Genomic DNA, 22,570 nt, shown 5'->3' with positions numbered 1-22,570 from the left:
AGCCAATAATGGTCAAGATTGAGTGGGCTTATTCAGCATTTATTTAGGTGAGAGGTGAGCGGTTGCCGGGGGAATATATCTTGCCCATGAAGTATGACTCATGCACTGGCCAGTGATTGTCTCAAGGTTAATCCACAAGTGCGGTTTTGCATGCGACTGGTGGAGTATCTGTATCCGAGAGATACTTGCCATGGCCCAGCTGTTGTTGGCCAAAAGGAAAGCCAATGTCCCGACGCAGGCGCATCTACCTAACGGCTTGCATCCATCCACTGACAGGTTAGCCATTTTGGCCAGCGGCATTTTGCTGCTATTTGGCTCGGTGGCCGCGAAACAGGTTCACATACTGGTATCTATGGGTATTTACGAGTATTTACCACCGCCTCTCTCAGACAATTGATTTTTCCTTGCAATAAAGTTTTTCCCAACTTTTGCTTACAGCCAGAAACGACTCCATCGAGGAGTCGGTGATGTTGATGTCGTGCCGTTGCCGGTTTTTGTTGTTGTTGTTGTTGCTGGTTGCTAAGTTGCAATGTTGATAGTTGTTGCTGTTGCCATGACAAAAGAATGCGGCACTCGCCATCAAGTCTCAGGCCAAAGTCAAAATGTTATCTTAACTGCGACCACGATTTGGCCAAAAAGCCAAGACCCAGTCTCTGGAGCTCCCATAGATAGAGACAGGAATGGCACACAGAGAACAAAAACTTGGTCTTAATTTATGCATTAAGAACTTTGAGTGGTAAATAATGGTGGGAAGAAATATTTGCTGTTGGTTAAAGATATCTGTTTTTAGGAAAAGAAAAGCTTGCACTCTGAACTTTTCAAAGTTGAGTGTAAGCTATTAACTATGCGAGTTAAGCTGGAACAACTCTATATCAATTAGAAATTGTTATAATTTATAATTTTCTATTAATTAACACAATTCTTTAAGCAGTTTTTCTCATCAAAGTGGTATTAAATTATTGAAAGCAAATACCAGAAAAAATTACAATAATAAAGATAACTTATTAGTCTGGAATCAAATCATTTAATAATAAAAAGGTCAAATATAGATTGAATACAAAGTTTAAAAACTTAAATTGAACAAGTTTTATTGGTTTTAAATAATTTTCTTATTTATATATACATTTATCTATAATAAAAACCTTGAAAGTCTAAGATTTGTTGTCCAAGGTCAGTGGCTTGTCATAAATTGATCATAATAAATAGGGAAATGCCATTTATAGTCCCAAATATGAATTTGCAAAACTGCTGACTGACTTGAAACTTTACAAAATAAAGAAAATGTATTACCAATTTAAGTTTATCCACTTTTTTAAGTGCTTTTAGCCAAAGAGAGACAATGGCGTAGACAATTGGAAATGCCAAGTGCCGTTGCCTTTGGTCGCGTCTTTGGCTTTGGCTTTGGCTTCACTTGGCCAGAATGTTTTGGGCCACGAATATCCCTGTCTCTATGGAGTGTCTCCCATCTCTTTCTCCACCAGTTAAACCCCTCTCTTTCTAGTAGCCGGCGCTAAAAACTAGCAAATGGGAGCGACAAACGGGAACTGCAGTGGGAATTCCGAGTGGAGTAACCTTTGGCAACTCTGCCAAACCCTAAAACAAAACACAAACAAAAAGCCAAAAAGCCGAAAAGCCATTGCAGCTTTTAGCTCCAACCTGTCCCAATGATGTCTGTCTAATTTTGGGCTAATTTCAATTTCCATTTCCATTCCCATTTGGCCATAAAAAACCAGAGAGAGACAGAGAGGAAAGGGGCAAGAGACAGGGCGTCATGCCATTCCAAAGCCCTGAGCTGGCTGAAGTAAATTGCATCTGATTAACCCCAGAGTGCCCTTTGGCAGGCGAAAAGCAAAATAAATAAATAAGAAGCAAAACAAACAGGCAAACACGTGAGATTCACTTGCTATTTGCTTTGCCGGCTAAATCGATTGATGAGATATTCCGGGATGTGCTATGTAAATTGACATTAACACTAGGTTGAGTTAGGGGACTTTTAGGGGAATAATATTTAAAGGTAGGAAAAGGAGCTCTTCTAATAAAATGAGAATTGATTCTATTAATTTGTAACTTTTTTGCAGAATGTAAATTAATAATACAAGGAGTACATTAATTATATTATTTTAAAGATATAACAAGACTATTTTAAGTAGAAGCACTTCAAGTCTTAAACAGTATTGTTTATGATTGCAAAATTAAATATCTTTAGTGATTGTTGATGTATTCATTTCCTTCTTTTTATACATCTTGCTACTACAATTTCCTCTCAAAATTTCCCTTAGTTTTTCTAGTTTCTTGAATTTCCATAAATTTCTTATAAAAACCCCAAAGCTATCCATAAATCTAAAATAAATATTTCCAAATATTGGCTTTCTAGGGCTAAATTGTGCAATATTTCACCGGCCGGCAGGGGCAGCCAAAAAAAAAGAGAATAAATAATAATAAAAGAAGAAAGACAGGCTGCGCTGAAAACAGGGAGAGGCTGCTGATTGATTTGCAGCACCTCAAGTGGAATTGGGTTGCAAAAGAAAAGTGCGGCGGGGGAAAACTCTAGAGGAAAATGCACTTAATAATATTCCGACATTGGTTGGCCAACTGCCAAGAGCAGAGTCTATAGACTCTATATAATAAAACCAAATCAAAGGCGATTCGCCAGAGTATTTTCTGACCTCACTGCCGTCAATTCAATTAGCTTCGGGAAAAGAGAGATATCGAAATTATGAGGAACATTTTTAGATCTCTAAGAGATAGATATGAATTTCAAGATATTATATATACACTTTTCAATTAACAAAATCAATATATCTTTATCAAAACTCACCTAATTCGCTCCCTTGGACCGCCTCGCTGCCTTCGTCCTCTTAGCAGCGTGTTCAGTTCCTTCATCACATCACTGCCCTTCCTCTCCAGCTCTGAGAGCAGCTCTGCTTCCGTTTCCGCCCGAGTGACATCCATATCGTGACCACCATGACCCAATCTGTGCAAATCTGAGCCACTGCGACTGCGGCCCGAGGCATTTGCCATATGATCAATGGAATCCAGACTGCTGTTCATGTCAAAGTCCATCATTAGATCATCGGAACAGATGGACTCGCAAGGCGATAGGGTATCCAGGGATTCAGCTCGATCCATTACCGCCTTTCGCACTGCCGCCGGAGTCCTGAGACTCAATTCAATGGCCTGCTGGAGAGCGGTGCGAGCCTTCGACTGACTCTTCAGGGACCTCAAAGATCCCGTCTGGGTGTGGGTCAGGGTTTCCATCAGAGTGGGCGTATCGGTGGCCGCTTCCTGGGCCTCACTGTTGCACAGCAGAGCCGGCTGATCGGCAATCTCGTCGTCAATGAGGTTTCCACAATCCGAACCCAAGGAAAGTGAGTGCGATGCATGAGTGGGTGTGCCGGGTGAGATGGGACTGCGACTTCCTGGAGGATCCAAATCCAGTTCTAATACTGGTGAGATCTCATCTATGTCAATCTCATCGATGTCCTTCTGCTGGCGCTCCTCGTTGAGCTTGTGCTTCTGCAGCTTGCCACCGGCCGCCTCCTCGGAATCCTCGGTGCTGCTCACCAAGCTATCTGTGGGAGAGGTCTCATCATCCAGGAGCAGGCAGCTACTACTGGCCAAGGCCAACTCTGCAAACTTAGACTCGTTTAGGGCATTGTTAAAGGACCTCGGACGGTCGCCGGAAGAGCAGGTGGCAACCACCTCGCGGTTATCCACCAGATGCATGTTGAGCAGCGTCTCCACCTGACCCACTTTAGGCGGAGTATCCGTCATTGAAGCTGGAAGGGGAAGGATTATACATAGAGTCAAAAACATATCCAAAATATAACTTACAGATTGTGCTAAACTGCATGTCCGTGTTGATTAAGCTAATCTCATCCAGGCCCAGGGACATGTCTTCCTCCTTGTCATTATTGTCCCTGGCATTATCCGGTGCCTGGGTGTCACTACTGATGCTCATGGACATGCTGCTGCAATCCTGGGCAGCCAGGGATTCACCTGCCTGCAGACGCCAAGTGGAGGCCACCGAAGACTGACTATGCTGCTGTTTGGCACTCTTCTCGGAGGTGGACGAGTCCAGGTAGAGTTTCTCCTCGTCCACGCTTTCGCTCTCATCGGAGCCACCATTGCCTTGGGTCTTGGGCTTCTCCTCACTGTGATCCTGCGATCCTGGAGATCCCTCAGCCTGACGGCGTTCGTAACTCTCCCGGCTGAGCACTGTATTGGATCTTACCAAGCCCAGCAGGGGCAGGGGAATACTCTGGCTGCCATCTGTGGGCAGTTTTGGAAGTGCCAGAGGTTCCACAAAGGAGTTGGATTCACTGGAGGGCGGATCATCTGCATCCCGCACCTCGAAAGTGTGCCTGCCACTCATCACCATCTTGAGGTTCCGGGGCCGACTGCGACTTCGCTTGGAGCCCACAGAGCTTCCGGAACTACTATCCAGAGCCATGTCCATGCTGGCTATCCCAGAATCAGCACTAATCTCCCGACTTCCAGAGAATCCTCGCCGTGTGGAATTATTGGTCAGCTGCTTGACACTCTTCTGGTCGAGATGTCGCTGCTGAGCCTGCGGATGGACATGCACGGAGGTCAACGGGTGCTGTCGTGAGCTGGAGCTGGTGGAGGTGTCCTTGGCCCGGGCACCCGTCGAATGAGCCGGCACTGGTGACTGTACACTGCTGCTGGGCGTGGTAGGTGTGGTGGCCGTCAGGCTGATGGCCACCGGATACTCCGGCCGGGGAAGGCTCACCGTTTGCAGGGTGAACTTGGCATAGCTAGCAGGCGTAGGACGCGGTGTGGGCCGAACTCTGAAATTAAGGATTTCCGATTGAGTATTGATTATCCTTCGAGCATAGGATCACTACTCACATGACATTGGCATGCATGCTGGCCAGGTTGTTGTAATTATATCGCGGTTGCATCCCTCTCGATCCCGTTCCCGATCCCATGCCGGATCCCGACGTGTCGTCCGCAATCTCCCCGAAGAACTGACGCCGCTGGTACTCAATGGTTGTGTTCTGGTTCAGATTGAACGTCAGCGTCTTGGGCTGGGCTATTTTGGGCTCACCACTGCCGGACGTGCCGCCGGCATGTGCGCTCTTGGAGCGCCTTTTCACTGCACGGAATTGGGAATATAAAGTATCAATATTGGAGTAGAAGTTCGTGTTTTATATTCGTATTTAAGTATTCAATGAAGTAGATTAATTTGATAAATATTTCAGAGCATGTATAATAGAAGATTTTACTGAATAGCCCAGTAAATATTCCCATAAGTACTCCAATGATTCTCGCAAGGAATATTTCAGTGAGCACACAAGTAAATACTCGAGTGAATATTTGATCAAAACCCTAATGAATATCTTTGTGAATATTCCAGGGAAAACACCAATGAATATTCCAACACAGATCCCAATGGATATTTCAAAGAATTTTCAAGTAAGTAAAGTAATTTAGTAAACCTAATAGTGAATTTTCCAGTGAGCATTGCAATAAATATCCTTATAAATAAAACAATGAAGATCAGGAAATATTCAAATAAATATATTACTAAATGTCTAACTGAATATCTCAATAAATAACTCCAATGAATATTTCTTCTCCCTATATTGATAATCGATTTTCATACGAATTTTTTTTCTATGTACCAATATAAAAGCTAAAGAAAGTTTCTTTCGATTCCCTGTGATACTTACAATTGCTCACCAGCACTGGACCGCTTCCCGCTCCTCGATTGTTATTATTGTTGTTATTCTGGGCATTGGCCGTGGTCTCGGATTCGGATTCCTCGCTGGGCGCAGTTATTCCCGTGGAAGCGGGGCGTGGCACCGCCCCACGATATCCAAAACGGGCACCGGCCGCACCTGCCGCCAATTGGGAGGCCGTCTTCTGGGCGGCGGCGCCTACTTTCTCAAAGTGAATGGGAGCAGCTGTAAGGAGGAAGGAGGAGGAGGAAGGAATTGGCATTGTTGGCATGTCAGGTCGTTGTTAAATTGGTCAAATTGTCGCCAAATTAAAAAGCCATAATACTTGTGCCGGTTATGGCCAATTTTAGAAGGGACACAAGCCGGTTTTTGTTAGGAAACCAAGGCTAAAACTTAAAAAACAATGAACCCAAACCAGAGAGGTATTGTTTAAAGCTTATATAGTTATTTATATTTGGAATTTTCAATGGTAGTTGCTAGGAACTTAAGTGGAAAATAATCGTAATAAACAATGGCTAGCTTTTAATATATATTTGTTAAGCAAAAGATACTTTCAAATTAAAGGATAACTAATCAAAGTTAATAGATTTTAATTATCTTTGTTGCAACTTCCTTTATGTTTTGGTTCAACTCTCACCTGCATTGCCATTGTCGTCCTTTGTGTCCGTTAGCGTTGCGTTTTTATCGCCTCCTTCCAGGAGTTTCTTGAACTTCTTGGGCGTCCCGTTGAGCTTTTTGCGGAAGCCAAAGGACATGGCAGTGCCTTTGGTGTGAACCGCCTGATCCTGTGCCTCCGTCGGATTGCCGTTGCCATTTCCATTTGCATTGTGGTGGTGCCGGCGACTTGACTTGCTGCCCTGCTTCTTGCTCTCCGCCTGGCCCTAAAATGGTAACAGAAGAGGAGAGCGGGTTAAAAGCGATTACCATGAAAGCGAAAACCATTTGCAAATCGGGTCAGCTAAAGATGAGAGGCGTACACACACATAGTAGAACACAAAGGAGCCTCGAGGACTTCCCCCGAACGGCAAAGCAAACAATAGACAATAGAAAATATATATACTAACTACATGAGTCACTCGGCTCCTACTAAACAATAACTATCTACGAGATACTTTTTATGAAATCGTGATAAATACCAATGAGGGAATATATCTAATAGATACGCTTTTATGTGGAGGTGGTTCTGTCAAAGATATGTATCGATGATGTGAGTTTGTTGTAGCATAGATTGAAATTTTATATATATTTTATTTGATTAAGTTAAGCACAAATATGTGTCTCTTTAGAGCAGAAATTTTAGGTTTATTCCAAGGATGTATATCCTTAACACACGTATCTAACTTTTCACCACCAAACCATACATTTTATATGAGATGGAAACTACTGAATGGATTTAGGATAGTCACAACTTTATACTATTTATAAAGACTTTCAGAAGAAGTCAGTAGGGACTAAAAAACTTGACAAGCTGGCTAAAAGTATTATCATATTAAGACTTTTCACAACTACTTTTACACCCAATTTGCAACTAATTTAAAATCTCTATATATTTATTTTCTTAAAGAATCTTGTTAAATGCGGTACCATGATGACTGCCTCGACTTCCGCGTCAACGGCTGCGTCCTCCTCGACTGTTGCTGCTGCTGAGCTATCGTCTATCGATGTTTGGAGGTCCTCTGTGTCTAGGACTCCCCCGTTATCATCGGTCTTCGGCTCTTTGTCACAAATATCCTCGCTCGTTTCGGCGAAATCCTCGTGCGGCTTCGATGCGGATAAGATTATTGCGGAAGCGGATGCGGATGCGGATGCGAATTTCTCTAGTGTGACGACGACGGGATTGTCGCATTCATCCATGTTGCAGGTCGTCGGCAGGGGCACTCGCTCTTCCGGCGAGCCTCCTCCTCCTCCTCCTTGTTGCGCTGGGGATACGTCCTGATCCCGTTTCTGGTGATCCCGTTGATGTCCGCAAGGTCAGTTTTGGGATGCAAGGCGGCTATGTTCATGACACGGCCGACGCGCACGAAATTACGCCATTTATAATTGCACTTGAGGTACACACAACGCACACACGTACAGAGCTGGGGAGGACCTGCGAGTACATGCACACACACACGTACACCCACACACAGGAGGTCCTTGAAAATCCCTTCTGCTGCTTGCTGGAAAAATCTTTCGCAGATTGCTCACACTTTCCACCTGCGCCTCAAGTTATGCAAACGCTTCGTTCGATTGTATCTATTTTGGGTTTTTCACTCTTCCTGCTTGTGTTTTCTTTTCGATTTAGTTTGTCACTTGTATTTTTTATAGTTTTTGCTGAGTTTTTTCCTGCTGCTGCCAAGTGGCGACGATTTTTCACTTGTGAAAGCACGGCACACGGAAAATTGAATGGCGAGCTGAAAACTCTCACGGAGAATGGGTTTCTTTCCCTATGCCTTATAGTCTCTGGTCTCTAAATGTTCTCTCTCGCTTGACCACAAGCGGGGAGAATGTGAAGGAAAAGCGGAGAGAAACTGCCCAATTTCCCAGTGTTCGCTCATGCGCAGAGCAATGAAAACAAGTGTCTGCCTGTGGAAAGTGGCCTTAAAAATGGGGGTGGTTATCGGTGGTGCCATCTATCGGGCAACGCTTGCTCTGGCTCTTAGCCGGGAAATTAACCTGTTCGAAAATGTTGTGGAAAATTGGTGGAAAATGTTGGTGTAAAATGTGGGAAAATGTTGTGGAAATGTATGTATTTTACACACCTCAAGGAAATTAAGGTTAATTAAGAAAATTTTGCTTAAAAATGTTTCGTTTTCAGTTTTTAGTTTAGGTTTTACGTTTGTTTTTTTAATGCATATGCATAATAAATTTAAATTTATCTTTAATTATTAATTAGTATCAGTACCATCAATATATGTAAGATTGAAGATCGATATGGGAACAAATATACAACAAAATATATATATAGTTAAAGATTAATATTAGAAGTGAATTCAAAAATAAAGAAACTATTTTTTTTAGTATGTCTGTATATTATATTTATAATTGATCTTTAATATATTAAAGAAATAAAAAGAATATAAATAGTTTTCTTTTTTAAAATGGATATAGTATCCAGTATTCACATATGAATCCCTCAATTTATGGCAAAAACCACAAGGACCTTTAAATAAGCAGCATAAATGGATGAACCGAAAATTAACACTATCTATTGTTTCAAATTTGGCTTGAAATAAGTTAAGTTAATAAAGTTAATAAAGTTAGTAAATAAATTCCTAATAACTACAACTATACTACTTAATAATAATCCTTACACTATTCTTGACCATATAACATTATTTTTTGAGCTTAGAATAATCATCTCAAATAACAATCTTTCCTTTAGAAACTTAAATTTTAAAGTTTCAAATTTAAATATGGCAATGTATCCTTGAATACCTTAACGTCCCTACAATTACTTTGTAAAACCAAAACACACTGTATAAAATCAAGAATGCACAAAAATGAAATGAAGTGTGGGTTGTTATTTTTTGCATTTTTTATATATTTTTCTTGCTGGTTTTATCCTCATGATTCATGTAAAATTTAGATGTAATAAGAGCCCGTCGAGACCAAAAATCCAAGATAAAATAAAATTTGGTTAAGGTCAATTGCCGGGGGGGAGGAAACCAAACTGTCTAAGAAGTGTGGGGATAAGTGCTTTGGTTAAGCATGAAATATGATATGTTGGGAGGAGGGAACGTCCTTGAAGGCTCTCCTCATCATGGGTATGTGTGTGTGTGTCTGTAAAATTACCTTGTAATAAGCCTTTGGAGGATACGAAAATGAATATGTATACCTAAACTGTTAAGGGAAAATGAAGAGAGAGAGAGCGAAAGGGAGAGTATCTCAAAGGTAAGCCAAGAACCTCGTTAGTCAGCCTCAATTTTGGCACTTTTATGATTATTTTACACGCTTGTGTGATAAGAGGACTTGTGATGTTGGTAAACATTGATTAAATTTAAGGAAGAGGTTCTTCTAATAGGAGTTTTTAGAGTTTTTAAAGAACTAAGGGTGTAAGTATTATTCTTACTTTTTAAAAAGACTACAATCAATACCCAGTTGGTTGTTATTTAATTTAAAATCAATATGTATCACTCTACATTTCCGACTCCCTTTTATTCCTTTAAATTTTCCGAACAATTGGCTGTAAAGTTCCCTGACAAACAAAGAGTATTGATGTCAGATAAAGAAGAGAAGAGAAGGAGGGTTGACCCAAAATCACAGATTCCACAGACTCATCTCTTTTGCCAGTCTCAACTTCAATTTTTTTGCCGGCAAAGGATGCCACACACTTATTGACAGTTTTTCATTCGCTTTTCGCCACAATTCCCGCGTGAGTTGTAAACATTTATCAATATTACTCACCGCCGGCAGCCAGCCGTTGTTCTCCGCTTGTAATTGAGGTTCTGGCCTGATTCTGGCAGGATTCTGGTGTCTGTGCTGTTGCTCCTCCTCGGCGGTTTCGATGGCCTGCAGCAGCTCCTGCAGCAGGAACTCCTGACAAGTGGAGGAGTACTCCACCACGTCGCCGTCGGGTGATGCCAGTGGTTCCACTGGGGCATCGATGTAAAGGGATTCGATATGCCGCCGGCTTATGGTATAGTAAAAGGGTTCCTTCTCCTCCAGTTCCTCCTGATGGTGATGCTGGTGGTACTGCTCCTCCTGGTCCCGTGACGATGTGGCTGATATGTATTCATTACTCGCTGTCAACTCTTGCCAGATTTTGTGCGCCTGGGCCAAGTCTTCGCGAGACAATGCGATTGTCAATACAGATTGATGATGCTCTCCGCCATGGGAGGAGGGGATCTCCTCGAGATGGCTGAGCGGAGGCGACTGCCGGGAGACACACTTGCCCATGGCATCTTATTACCAATGGAGCTCTCTTCTTTTTTGGAACTGGAAATAAGACAAAATACGTTATTAAATAATAATACTTTATGCAAATTTCAATTAGTTTATATATTTTATGGAGCTTAAACGAATTTGATACTTAAAAATTTGCTTAAAAACGGTCATTAAAATTTGTTTCATTCAAAAACCTCCTTGAAATTGATACACAGAACCAGAAACCAAAAAACGTATTAAAATTCATACACAAACAACTCAAAACTGCCTTAAAATTTACCTCTTTAAGTTAGGCAAAATAAAGCCAGAATAATATCCTTAACACCTTCTAAAAATAAGACAAAACTGCCTCAAAAATCTTTAAAACTCATATCGAAAAAGGCTCTAAAACTACCACAAAATATTTTAATAACTGCCTTAAAAATTTGTCCAACAAATAGAAATAAATACTTCTTTCACAATAGTCTCAAAACTAATCAAAGAACCACAACAAATAATGTAAAAATGAAAATCAAACCTAAAACCCTTAAACTTAAAATTACCTTGAATTATTCTTCAATAAAATATAGGAGTAACATCACATTTTTCACTGTGTAAAAGTAAGTTTATCAGAAGAGTCAAATGGATGGACTGTTTTTTTTGTTTTGTTATTCGGAAGACGCAAATGAGTAGGTTTAGCTTTTGCTATATCCATATCAATATGCTGGGAGCTTGCGGTTGGCGTGCAGGTAATGATACACCTGTCCCCCAGAACCATCAACCCAGACACACACACACACAAACACACACAGGCAGAGAGGGTTCTAACCACAAGTCCAACCCCAATCCGCACCAGAATCCCAGACCCCTTTGGGCGAGTCCATTGCCATTGCATTATGCCGCGCTGCACGTTTTTTATTAAATTTTATTAGAGTGCCGCACATGCACAACAAGGACGGTCCCGGACCCGAACCCGGACCCGGTTCCGTCTCCGAACCCGTACCCTTACCCAGCTCCGAATCCGTATCCAAACCTCTTTCATACCTCCGATTGCAGAGGGGCAGCTAACAGAGAGAAAGGAATATATTCACGCAAATGCAAGCGCTGCCTTTGGGGAAAGCTGAAGGAAGACCTGCATCCCAGGCAGCTCCTGGACTCTCATCCTCATCCTGCATCCTGCACTTGGAATAAAATTCATCCAGGGTGTGTATGTTTAAGGAAAGTTTTATAAATACTTTCTACATATTTTATATTTGATTTTTAAAAAGGAATTATTAAAGTTGGGAAAATTTCTCACATTAAAATAAATTAATTAAAGTTTTTGCAGATAAATCTAGAGATATTCAGCTAAATGATTTATTGTAATTTAAATAATAATTTTTAATAAGAGTTAATACCACGAAATATAGAAAACTCTTTTCCTAAATTGTATACTCAACTTTTGAATCTGTAAGAGATTATTATATTGAATATTTCCATTACCTAACTACCTATACCTAAATATCAAGTAGTAATAGCAATATAATGATACAATTAAATATTTCTATAAAAAACATGATAATAATCTCATAAAATTACCAAATTGTATAAAATATATATTATCCAAAGTGTAGAGGCTACTGCTTCGTGAGCTTTATGGCGCATTTGCCGCATAACAAAATTTACACCCACCGGGAGCTGCCGACGCGTCGGTGCACTCAATGGGGATGTCCTTTGTGCCAGTGGCCCTCGCACCAGACCCGGAACCAGATCGAGGCCATATCCACTAGGTTGGCGGGTTCGCAACCGCAGCTCCACTCGATAACCGAATTGGCTTCAAAATGAATTTAAACAGGAAATGCATTTTGCAAAAAAAGAAGGAACCACCTTCATGACAGCGCTTATTTCGAGGGTAATTTAACTCAAGTGCGGATCGAGTTCAACTCGAAAAGGTATTTTTCACTGAATTATGTTATGTATTTTATTTGTGTTTTGGGTTAAATAAAGATAAAACTACACATGTGGCTAAGATAAGATTAGGAAACCAAGATATATACAGGTGTAAGGAATTTATTTAGAGTATAAAAATAAAACCAAATGTTTAGGCACATTCTTTTGTAACTTATTAATAAGTTTGTACAGCTTTAATTAATTAATGTTTTTGTTTGTAAAGCTTATGAAAATATCTAATAAATTTATGTTCCTCTTTTATGCTTTGTACATTAAAATGTTATATTATTTTGGAGTTATTAGAATATTAATAAGCACTTAAAGGCATGCCTTGGACAAAGTCTAATTAAGCTGTATTTTATATTAATTTGTATGTATATTTCCCTCCATTTTCGACAAAATTTTTATCATAAACTATTTAGATTGTTTAATTTTTAAGAACTAGATTTTTAAAGAGCTTAACATGTGAAAGAGTTAACTTGATAGAAAAACTTTTCAAGGCTATAAACCTTTTTTTTATGCTGCTTAACATTTAATTTAAATTGGTAACTTAGCAGCACAGACCACTTCCACTTCCGACTTCCCATCCGAGTTCCCCGTTTAACTGATTATATCAATGTACTCTGTGTAAAATCCAATTAAATCAGTGTTTTAGGAGCTTCTTATACACATCCCAGCAAAGGGTATTTCGACGGCTGCCATTATTGCTGGATTCAGTTGATCCGGCTGTGTTTATGCCTGCTTATGTCGTTTGGCTTACTTACATTTGCCGCGGCTTTTGTGCTGCATAAATTTTCAGTGCCACGCCCCCCGCCCACGCCGTACGCCCTGTGGAAAAGCCTGCTGCCACCATGACTCCCCCGGAAAGCAGCTGCAACTCCATACAGTGAAAGCTACGTGGCCCTTTTGTGCTAACTGCCAACTTTTATTTGCTGCCTTTTCACATAATGAGGCAATTTTGCAGTTTGTTCAGTGTTCTCTGCGAGTTTTCACTTGTTACTCTTGCATTTAATAAGCCAAAGGCAAATGCAAAGGTAAATGTAATGGTAAAGGTAACAGTAAGAGGGACACGGCTAAAGGGAGACGACTTCTAGTTTCGGTCTTAATTCAACATTTTGTATGCGCGCAGGATAAATCCCCGGCAGATCCCCGATATCGGTCGCATATGTAAATTTCCTGCAGTAGTGCAGGTAATTATGTGCATAAATAACTCCGATTGTTGGACCTCAAGTAATGCCCCAAGATTGGTTAATGGTCGGGTGGAGTTTTGGGTGCTCCCAGCTCCGAGCAGGATTTTCGGGGGGTGGCGCAAGGACACGCCAAGGATATCCAAGGGATGTCCAAGGATATCCAGGCGGTTGTTCCATCGGTTGGCGTGGCCTCATGCATAAGCATAACCATTGCCCAATTCGAATCGATGCGGCATGCAACAGCTGCGCGCTTACAACACTTCGGATTGCCATGCTTACCCATGCTCCGTGCATTTTAATTGTGCAATGCGACGCACAAAAAAATATTTCGCAAAAAAAAAGGAATGCAGTGAAATGTATAGTAAGCACACAGAAAAATATTTGTCCATAATATTAAATAGGAATATTATAAAGAGAGTTGGAAACCATTAAAACTCATTCATCATCAATGCTTTGTTGAATAACAAAACGGTAAGATAGTTAACACTACGATCTTAGAAATATTTTAGCTAACGTCTATTTTACATTTATTAACTTAGAATTATCTAACTTTACTTATTACTTCATTTTTATTTAAATAAACAATTTATATCTATTACATATTATAATACTATATGTGAGTCACTTTTATATAAATTCTAAATTCAAACCTAGGTTTCCTCTTACAGTTTTTAATACATTTTTTATCTAGTTTGCCTAAAAGCTGTCATTTATTATTATAGAATTTCGTTTTAAGTTTCATAAAAATCGAAATACTATATAATAAACCTGCCAGAAGAAACGGTTGTTAAATATAGTGGATAAGTAAGTATCTTTCAACAGAAAGTTGCTATGAACACTAAGTAACTATGATCCGTAATTAGCTATGATCAGTAATTAACTATGAGCAGTAAGTATCTATGATCAGTAAGTATCTATGACTAGTAAGAATGTATGATCAGTTACTATCGTTGAACACTAATAAACAATGACTTGCAAATTTTGTAACACAACACATTTCTGAGAGTTGGCTGGCAGCAGTCACTTCGTTTCGGGGATGTTAGAACCAGTTGGGAATCATATGCACAGATTCGTGAGATTTGTTTTGGAACAAATTGAAGAGAAAGCTTTGAATAAAACTATGGAGTTATTATTTTATATAATTTTACTAGTCTATAAGTCGGAGCATGGCGAATCGGTGGACTATACATATATATATATATATATATATATATAGTTGGTATAGGAACGATCGGGCGATATATAGAACTATGATAAGTAATTAACTATGACCAGTAATTAGCTTTGATGACTAATTAACTATGACCAGTAAGTAACTCTTAACAGTAAGTATCTCTGACAAGTAAGTAACTATGATCAGTAAGTATCTATGATCAGTAAGTATGTATGATCAATAACTAAATTTGAACACTAATAAACAATGACTTGCAACTTTTGTAAAACAACACATTTCTGAGACTTGGCCGGCAGCAGTCACTTCGTTCCAGGGATGTTAGAACAAGTTGGGAATCATATGTGCGAGATTTGTTTTGGAACAAATTGAAGGGCAAGCTATTTGAATGAAACTATGCAGTTATTCATTTATATAATTCTACTAGTATATAATTCGGATGATGGCGAATCTATGAGATGGACTAGATATATACATATATATAGCTTCCATAGGAACGATCGGAAATCGGATTGCAATCACTTAAATCTTTTACGTAAACTTCAATCCTTCAATTAAGGTTACAAATTGTTCTTAACATAATTTTTCCCCAGTGTTTTCAGCCTGGCAATAGCATTCCACCACATGTGTCAGAAATGGAGGCCAGGGGACACGAACCTTGGTCCCGCAACCGGAGTTCTATGGGTTCACCGAGTTCCGCCTGTCGGGGCAAAGTTTGTGCCATGATTAAAACGAAACCCCACCAAAAACTTGCCGCCACCGCCGCCGCTGACAATTTTAATGCAAACAAAAACTTCGCTGGCTGACAGCGCAATAGCGAAGGAATAAGGCCAAGTTATATTTTGCATGCAGCGTCGTCCTTAACCCGCCAACTTGCAACGCGTAACTTTTAGACCTCCCTCCCTCAAAAAAAATTAAAAATAAAAACAGAGAAGAGAAGAAAACAAACCCGCTCTTTCCACACCATTAATGCAAATTGACAGAGGGGATGCGGATGCGGATACAGGTTGCTGCTACAGGTGCCAGTTCCGGGTTCCGGGTTCCGGCCAGGTAGTTGTAGTTCGCAAAGTTTCGACAATTCACGCGGACGTTTGCGGCTTTTGTTGTTCCCAGGATCCAAGCCGAAAGCAATTGCATTTTTTTTTTGGTAATTGAACAAGTCAACGCTTAATTACAACTCACTACAGTATAAAACACACCATAACTGTCTGAGGGGATTGAGTGGAATTTCTGCTGGCAATTTTCATTCAGCGAATGCGAAATAATTTCCATTTGAAATGCGCAAAAATGAGCAATTTCTTTACGGGCCAGGCCAAGGGTTGTGAATCTTTTTTTTATGCCACCCCCTGTTGCTTCTCTCTGATGATGTTTTTTTGTTGTTGTTGTTGTTATTGTGCCTTTTAATTGACGGCTCATTTCGTCCTTGGGGCCAGGCATTTCAGTGGCGTAGCAATGGGGGTTCAGATAATGTCTTCTTTCCTCAAGAGTTGAAAATTGGTTGAAATATTATGTTTAAATAAAATCTAGAGGATTGAACTGTATTTAAAGATTGAAATTTATTAAAGAAATGTTTAAAATATATTTCCGTTGCTGCTTTTCGGTGTTAAGGACTTGCTAAATAAGCAACAACAATTCATACATATATTTCTCCATTTAATTGGACATAAAATGCTATTGATATTCTGTTTCTGCAATCAATCTGTATATATTCCATTCTCATCAGAAAATATGAATATTTTATTGATATAAGAAACAATTGCATGTGCATGACCACGTCTATGGGTGGCAATGTCCCAATTCAGCAATTTATCGGGTTAAAGCGCGACATATCCAATCCTCGAAAATACAATGAAAATGGCTTAAAGCAATATAGCAGTGGACCGATTTTTCGAGGGGGGGAATGGTTAAAAACTTTGGCTGTGGCGGCGGCTGTCGATGGTCGATGCCTCCTCAAAGCCTTCAGCGGGAAAAATGTATGGGCAAAACCAAAACCAAACAGAGGAGCAGCATCAGTGGTTGTGGAAGCGGAAAAAAGAGGATGGGGACAGATAGCGGCAGTAGACACTTGATAGGTTTTTTCCAAAGCCCCTGCCCCACCCCTATGCCCACTCACTATTGGCCATAAATCAATTTTTCAAAAATGACACTGGGAAATGGAAAAAGTAAGCTCAAAGCCGGGCGAATATTGAAAGCGTCCGCTTGCCTCCATGAGATATAAACCGATACTCTCACCCATGAATTCTCAAATGTACGAAACGAAATATGTGCATGCATGCATACATATCGGCAGGACATATATCTGCCATACATAATATATATATATTATATGTATTATATGTATTAATAAAAAATATATATGTTTTGCCCTAGCATTTTTTGGGGCATCCTTGGCGAGCTTCTGGCTTTGCAAATCCTTGCAGCTGGCGTTGAAAGTTTGTCATCATAAATTTAAATATTATTTTCACAGCGAGAGGAGCAACAGGAGTTGGTGGAGCTGCTTGAGTCTCGGCGGAAGCGTTTTCGATGCAAAATTTGGCAAAAAGGATTTCTCGGAATCCTTAGTTCGCCAAATGGGGAAATGAGCACGTTAATAGGAGCAGACGGCGTCCTCCTTTGGGTATTTCAAAAACTCGATGCAGCACACGCGGCGTATGCGCAATGCAGTTGCCGGCAATTTCAATTCAAGAATTTTGTGCCGAAAGAGCAGAAAAAGGCAACATCTGGATTTGGCCCCAGCATGTGTGAACCGAATGTTGATGAGTGCCATATAGTGAATGCATATGAATGAATTACAGCCCTCAGTCCCCATGATTTTCCCCTCGATTTTTCCACCCCCCTTGGGCCGGCCAGGTTTGCCTTTGCAATTTGAAAAGCGCCTGAATGGAGCGACCTGGCTTTGGCGGCATGAATTGCATGCAAAAGATTGTTTTGCATAGATGAGTGAAATCACCGGGCGCATTTATTGAAGTCCTGTCGAACCCCATATCCCTGTATCCCCCATTGCCCTGGTGCCCTGTATTCCTGATGACAGCGCCAGGATTTGAGATTGATTGCTCCCTATTCCGGGCTCCGAAGTCATCACAAGGGGCTAATGACAAGGGACAACCTGTGAGCTCAATTATTCTAGTTTTTCTGGGCATTTGACTTTCATAAGCCGATGCAATCAGGATTTTGGGAGAGCAGTTTGAAAAGCGGAGAAGGAGTTTAATTTCACAAAATAAAACTTAAATAAAGGCCTAAAATTATAATTGAAAGCAGGAAGAATTTGAATCACAAGTTTTATACTTGGTACTTGGGATAATCAACGAATTCTATAGTACAGTAAATAATCTGTATTCTGTAAACATATCCAATGCTAACCTTTATTACATTACACAAAATATCTTCAGGAGCATACAGCTGCAAGGCTTTAGATTTTAAATTAATTAAATTCTCTGGACATTGGCAATTTTAGCCTGCAACTAATTATTAGCTTGGCTCTAATATGCATGTGATTTTATGCCCACAGATTTCGGACTGATTACTGATTACTGATTACCGTCTACTGACTTGTGTGTTGTGTGTGTTGAGCTCTGATTATATTTAATATTCACCGAAAATTATTCGAGCAAATTGGGAGCAACCGCCTCCAGGCCTTCTCCTGGCAGACTTCGAAAATTACAGGATACGTGAACTGAATGAAGGATCAAAAACCAAGGCTTAACGTAAGCCTTTAAGTGAAGTGACAAGGTCAGATATTGGGTGGAGTTACACTGGGAAATGTTGATATTAAATATTAAATAATAAATAAATATTGCTTGACTGTGCTTAATATATTAAAAGGTATGAAGTAGTTTTTTTGTAATTTTATATATGTTAAAAAGATTACTGATGGAAATATTTCATTGCTAAATTTCAGCTTACAAAAATCTTCAATAAATTTATGTGTATTTAACAATACTCCTAATAAAAACATGTTGAAAATGTTGGTGTATAGAAAACAATTTAAAAAAAGATACCTGATATAAAATTTATTGGTTAGAGATTCATGTTCAGAGTATCGTTATCTATGAAGATCTTTACATTCAATTTCATAGAAATATATCTATATCATTTATAAATTTGTTTATTTATTTATTTATTTTTCAGTATATTCTCTTCCAAAACTTCATATTTATGTCGTTTTATTGTCATTAATTGTGAACCACAGGAAAAGTGATGGACGTATTGATTGTTCTGTCAGGATTATGACGTTTCGAAGGAGAAAGATTAAACCCACTCCACTTGGGTGCTCCACCAGGAAGCCCGTTTGCATGCTGTGAATAAGTTACTCGGCCAGCAGGACAGGTCATAAATGCATTCGGACTGCGATGGCCATCGTTCGGCTCAATTCGATGCCGAATCCATGGCAACCTTAATGCCTGCCACTTAATTATTACTTAGTCTTTATTAACATGGCTCACAGCTTTTGCTGTGGCCTCTCACTCTCGTTTAAAGCCATCAACGGAGCGTGCAGTTTCGCAGCTGGGAGTTTCGGGGAAGCAACTTCGGGGCCTTTGGGCCATACTCCGAGCCTTGGTAATTGCAAATTGTTGCCATCGTCATTGCCGTCGTCATCGTCGTCGCCTTCGTTGTTTTCGTCTTGGCCTGCGTTTGTTTGTCAATTTGCGTACTTAAAAAATTCTTCTTTATGTAAACATACACAACACACTGCCACAACTCTTCTTCATCAGTGTAACGAGCCATATGTGTTGTGCACATAATAATTACGCAACTGGCACGAGTTCCCTTCCTGCAGCACCTTTCCTCATTCTCAGAGACTGGCTTCGTCTTTCTCCCGGAGTCGAGTGTGTCATCAAATTAGTTTTAATTATACATTATATTCATTTCGCACACATTTCGGTCCATAGTAGAGAGCGGGGATGGGACAACGGTGCGTATGGGTGATATTTGCCATGGCAATCGATTTGTATGCCCGGCAGCACAACTCTGACTACTCTCAGTTGTTCTTGTTTAAACAATTACCCCGCTCATTGACTTTGGGCCCAGGCTTTAGGCCCTGGAGCAGCAGGTGGAATGCGGTACACGTTTTGGGTCGGTTTTAACCTGTGTACCAGATATCTAATATGCATGGCACTCCGGGGAAACGAAAGTAGATGACGAGCGTCAAGTGTATATAGTATGTGCACAGGGGAAAATAAATATCAAAATATATTTAAGATTAAATGCCTGAAAAACTAATGTAATTTTTAAGTATAAAGAATATATAAATAATAATTGAGAACGAAACAAAGTTCAAATCAGAATCAGGTTTTTTCCATACCAAAGCACTTAGCAGTCATTCTAGCTTGGAATTCCCAACGGATTCTAGTGGCAATCTATAGAAATTCGTTCTGAATGTTGAAGTCTGTCACAAAGAAATACTGATGGGAATAGGCTGAGGAAAACTCTATTTTAAAACAGCTTTATGCCTAAGTTTACTTTTTGCCTGACTATATATATTTTGGCTATATTATATATCTAGTTTTTATTTATTTTAGTAATGATTGTCTGAATTTTAAATAGTTTTCAAATGTGTTATTATTATTTATAAAATTGTTTAAAATATAAAACCATATAAATTATAAGTGTATTTAGTACAATATAATATCTCTTATTTATTTGTATATATGTATGAGTTGTATATAGATATCAAATATATATTATAATATTTTTCTTTATATATCTTTCATCTATATATTTTTATTTATTCATCCGCACTCTTCGATTTCTCTCAGTGTTCGATAGTAATGACACCATCGAGACTCTGCGGCTGTTGCTTTGGTTTCGCACTCGGTATTTTTCCCCCGTTTTTGGGTTATTGGCAGTGTCGGTGGTTTCAGTTACAGCCACAGATTTGTCTCCGCATGCAAATTCCTTTCCATTTGAATTTTTCGCCATCAAGACTCACCTTTGGCTTATCTTATCGCCGTCCAAATGTGCCTGTTTGTGCCGTAATTAAATTGAAATTCTTGAGTGCTCGTTGTATTTTTTTTCGCGACACTTCAGAACTTTGAATTTCACTTCCACCTGCTGCTCTACGTTTTCTTTTCCGCAAAAAACTACTTATTGTTACTTCACAGCGCGACCTTGAATTATGCGATCAATTTAGTTTTTTTTGCTATAACTTTCCGTCAAGAGAGTCGCGGTCGCGTCATATTTGCTGTTATTATTAATAGCCAAAAGCGCCGAAGCAACTGACTGGCGAGACTACGCATGAGACCCGAGCGGGCACCCAAGAATCCACCTGGGGCTACGGCTCTATAAAGCTACGATCAGAGCGTTAGAAAGCTCTCTCTTCTATCTAGCTTGGCTTTTTGACTTCAATTGGAATAATGTTAAGAGCACAATAAAGAGCAGGAGAGGCCCCCCGTGAGTGACTCACACAGCTGATAGTGGGCTTTGTTTATGATTCTCAATTGCGTGCATTTACAGTGACTGCAAAAAGTTGAGGAACACGCACAGAAGCTAAAATAAAAAGGGAGAAAGGGAAAGGGAAATTATATATTGGAATTCCTCAAGATTGAGACCATGAATTATTTTCAATTGTCTGAGATTGCCTAAAATATGAAATATAAAATGTGTTTATTAAATTACCATATTTTTTAAAGTTTTTCTAGGCTTAAAAAGTCTTTTAGCTTGGTAATTAATATAGACAATAAAGTTAAACAATAAAGAAAGCTTTCTTTAATATAATTTCCATAATTATAAATTTATAAATAAGCTCCGCATCATGTTTCAAAAATCATCTATATATAAATGTGTATTTTTCCTGTTCCCCCATCGTTCCATAGAAATTTAGGACAATTAAAGTCAATCTTTTCAATCCACTTGCCACCTCTGCTCCGCATTCCTAACCCGTTTTCCTTGTGTTCAAATACCATAGTGTACATATGTAGGGCTATTAAAAAGCACTTTCTTATCAATGCAGGAAAAAGGCAAACCAAACGGAGTTCCATGCAGGCGAAAGGTGCAAAGGAAGCCGAACACAATGACGGCAAAACGTTGGCAGCCAACGAAGGACACCTAGACGCCCATCTCCACGGCTTAAGGGGTGGGTGAATGGGTGGGTGGTGCCCACCCACCGAATGGCTTGGCTGGGCGTCAAGTGTCATAAAAAAATAGGAACAACACTTGCAAGCCAAAAACTAAAGTGCACGAGTTGCCCGGCCATGTGGTCCTTCACACACCGCCCACTTTTAGCCCAATCTCGTCCTGCTTTCACCACCAGAAGCATCCCATAACCCACTCCACCCCCTTTGGCAGTCACCGTTCACCACACTCTCCTATTACTACTAGATCCATTTTCGCTCATCTTTCAAAGGCGCCGTGTTGCGTTTGTATTTGCGGTGCCTTTCTGCACAGAGGGAAAACCCATAACAATATCAGTTTTCCTTCCAAGTTTTTCACTAGCAGAAAAAATAGTGAAGGCGAAAGGAACATATTTTTTTATTTGCACTTTTTGCGGAATCTGGCTTCTTACAATTTAGTTTGTTGGCAGTTTCTGTAAGGATTTTAGCATTGTCACCAATTGTGTTACTTTTATTTAGAAAACTTATTTTATAAAGCTCAAAAAAAGTGTTAAGAACATAGATTTGTATTTGAAACTAATTGAATTTAGGTTTTTTATACCTTTATAAGGAATTGAATAATTGAAATTAAAAAAATACTTTATATCACTAATTCTATGTTTATTGTTTTCCTTGTTATTA

General features: G+C 39.7%; 1 protein-coding gene across 22 annotated transcripts in view; it reads right to left on the bottom strand.

The window, feature by feature from the left end:
• Positions 1-21,326, bottom strand: part of LOC110190440 (uncharacterized) — a 34,330-nt gene extending 13,004 nt beyond the window's left edge. For 14 of the 22 annotated variants that reach the window (XR_015271824.1, XM_020960931.2, XM_086833269.1 and 11 more), the window contains exons 1-7: positions 20,770-21,326; positions 10,092-10,622; positions 6,343-6,586; positions 5,697-5,930; positions 4,873-5,119; positions 3,835-4,811; positions 2,819-3,779 (exon numbers count right to left, since the gene is read on the bottom strand). Coding sequence is in view for 21 of the 22 variants with exons in the window: in XM_020960931.2 (XP_020816590.2) it covers positions 2,819-3,779; positions 3,835-4,811; positions 4,873-5,119; positions 5,697-5,930; positions 6,343-6,586; positions 10,092-10,583 (3,155 nt within the window). In the remaining variant the exon portion in view is untranslated. Of the gene's footprint in view, positions 1-2,818; positions 3,780-3,834; positions 4,812-4,872; positions 5,120-5,696; positions 5,931-6,342; positions 6,587-7,289; positions 8,335-10,091; positions 10,623-15,789; positions 16,312-20,769 lie in introns of those variants that run through there. The other 8 variants (XM_086833275.1, XM_020960929.2, XM_086833276.1 and 5 more) reach the window with 2 other exon arrangements.
• Between the last annotated feature and the right edge of the window lie 1,244 nt (positions 21,327-22,570).

Source organism: Drosophila serrata, unplaced genomic scaffold (assembly GCF_035046125.1).
Source record: "Drosophila serrata isolate PLE 108 unplaced genomic scaffold, ASM3504612v1 contig_272, whole genome shotgun sequence".
Classification (NCBI taxonomy): domain Eukaryota; kingdom Metazoa; phylum Arthropoda; class Insecta; order Diptera; family Drosophilidae; genus Drosophila; species Drosophila serrata.
The sequence above is the reverse complement of the archived record's forward strand: the minus strand, read 5'-3'. Positions and strand labels throughout refer to the sequence as shown.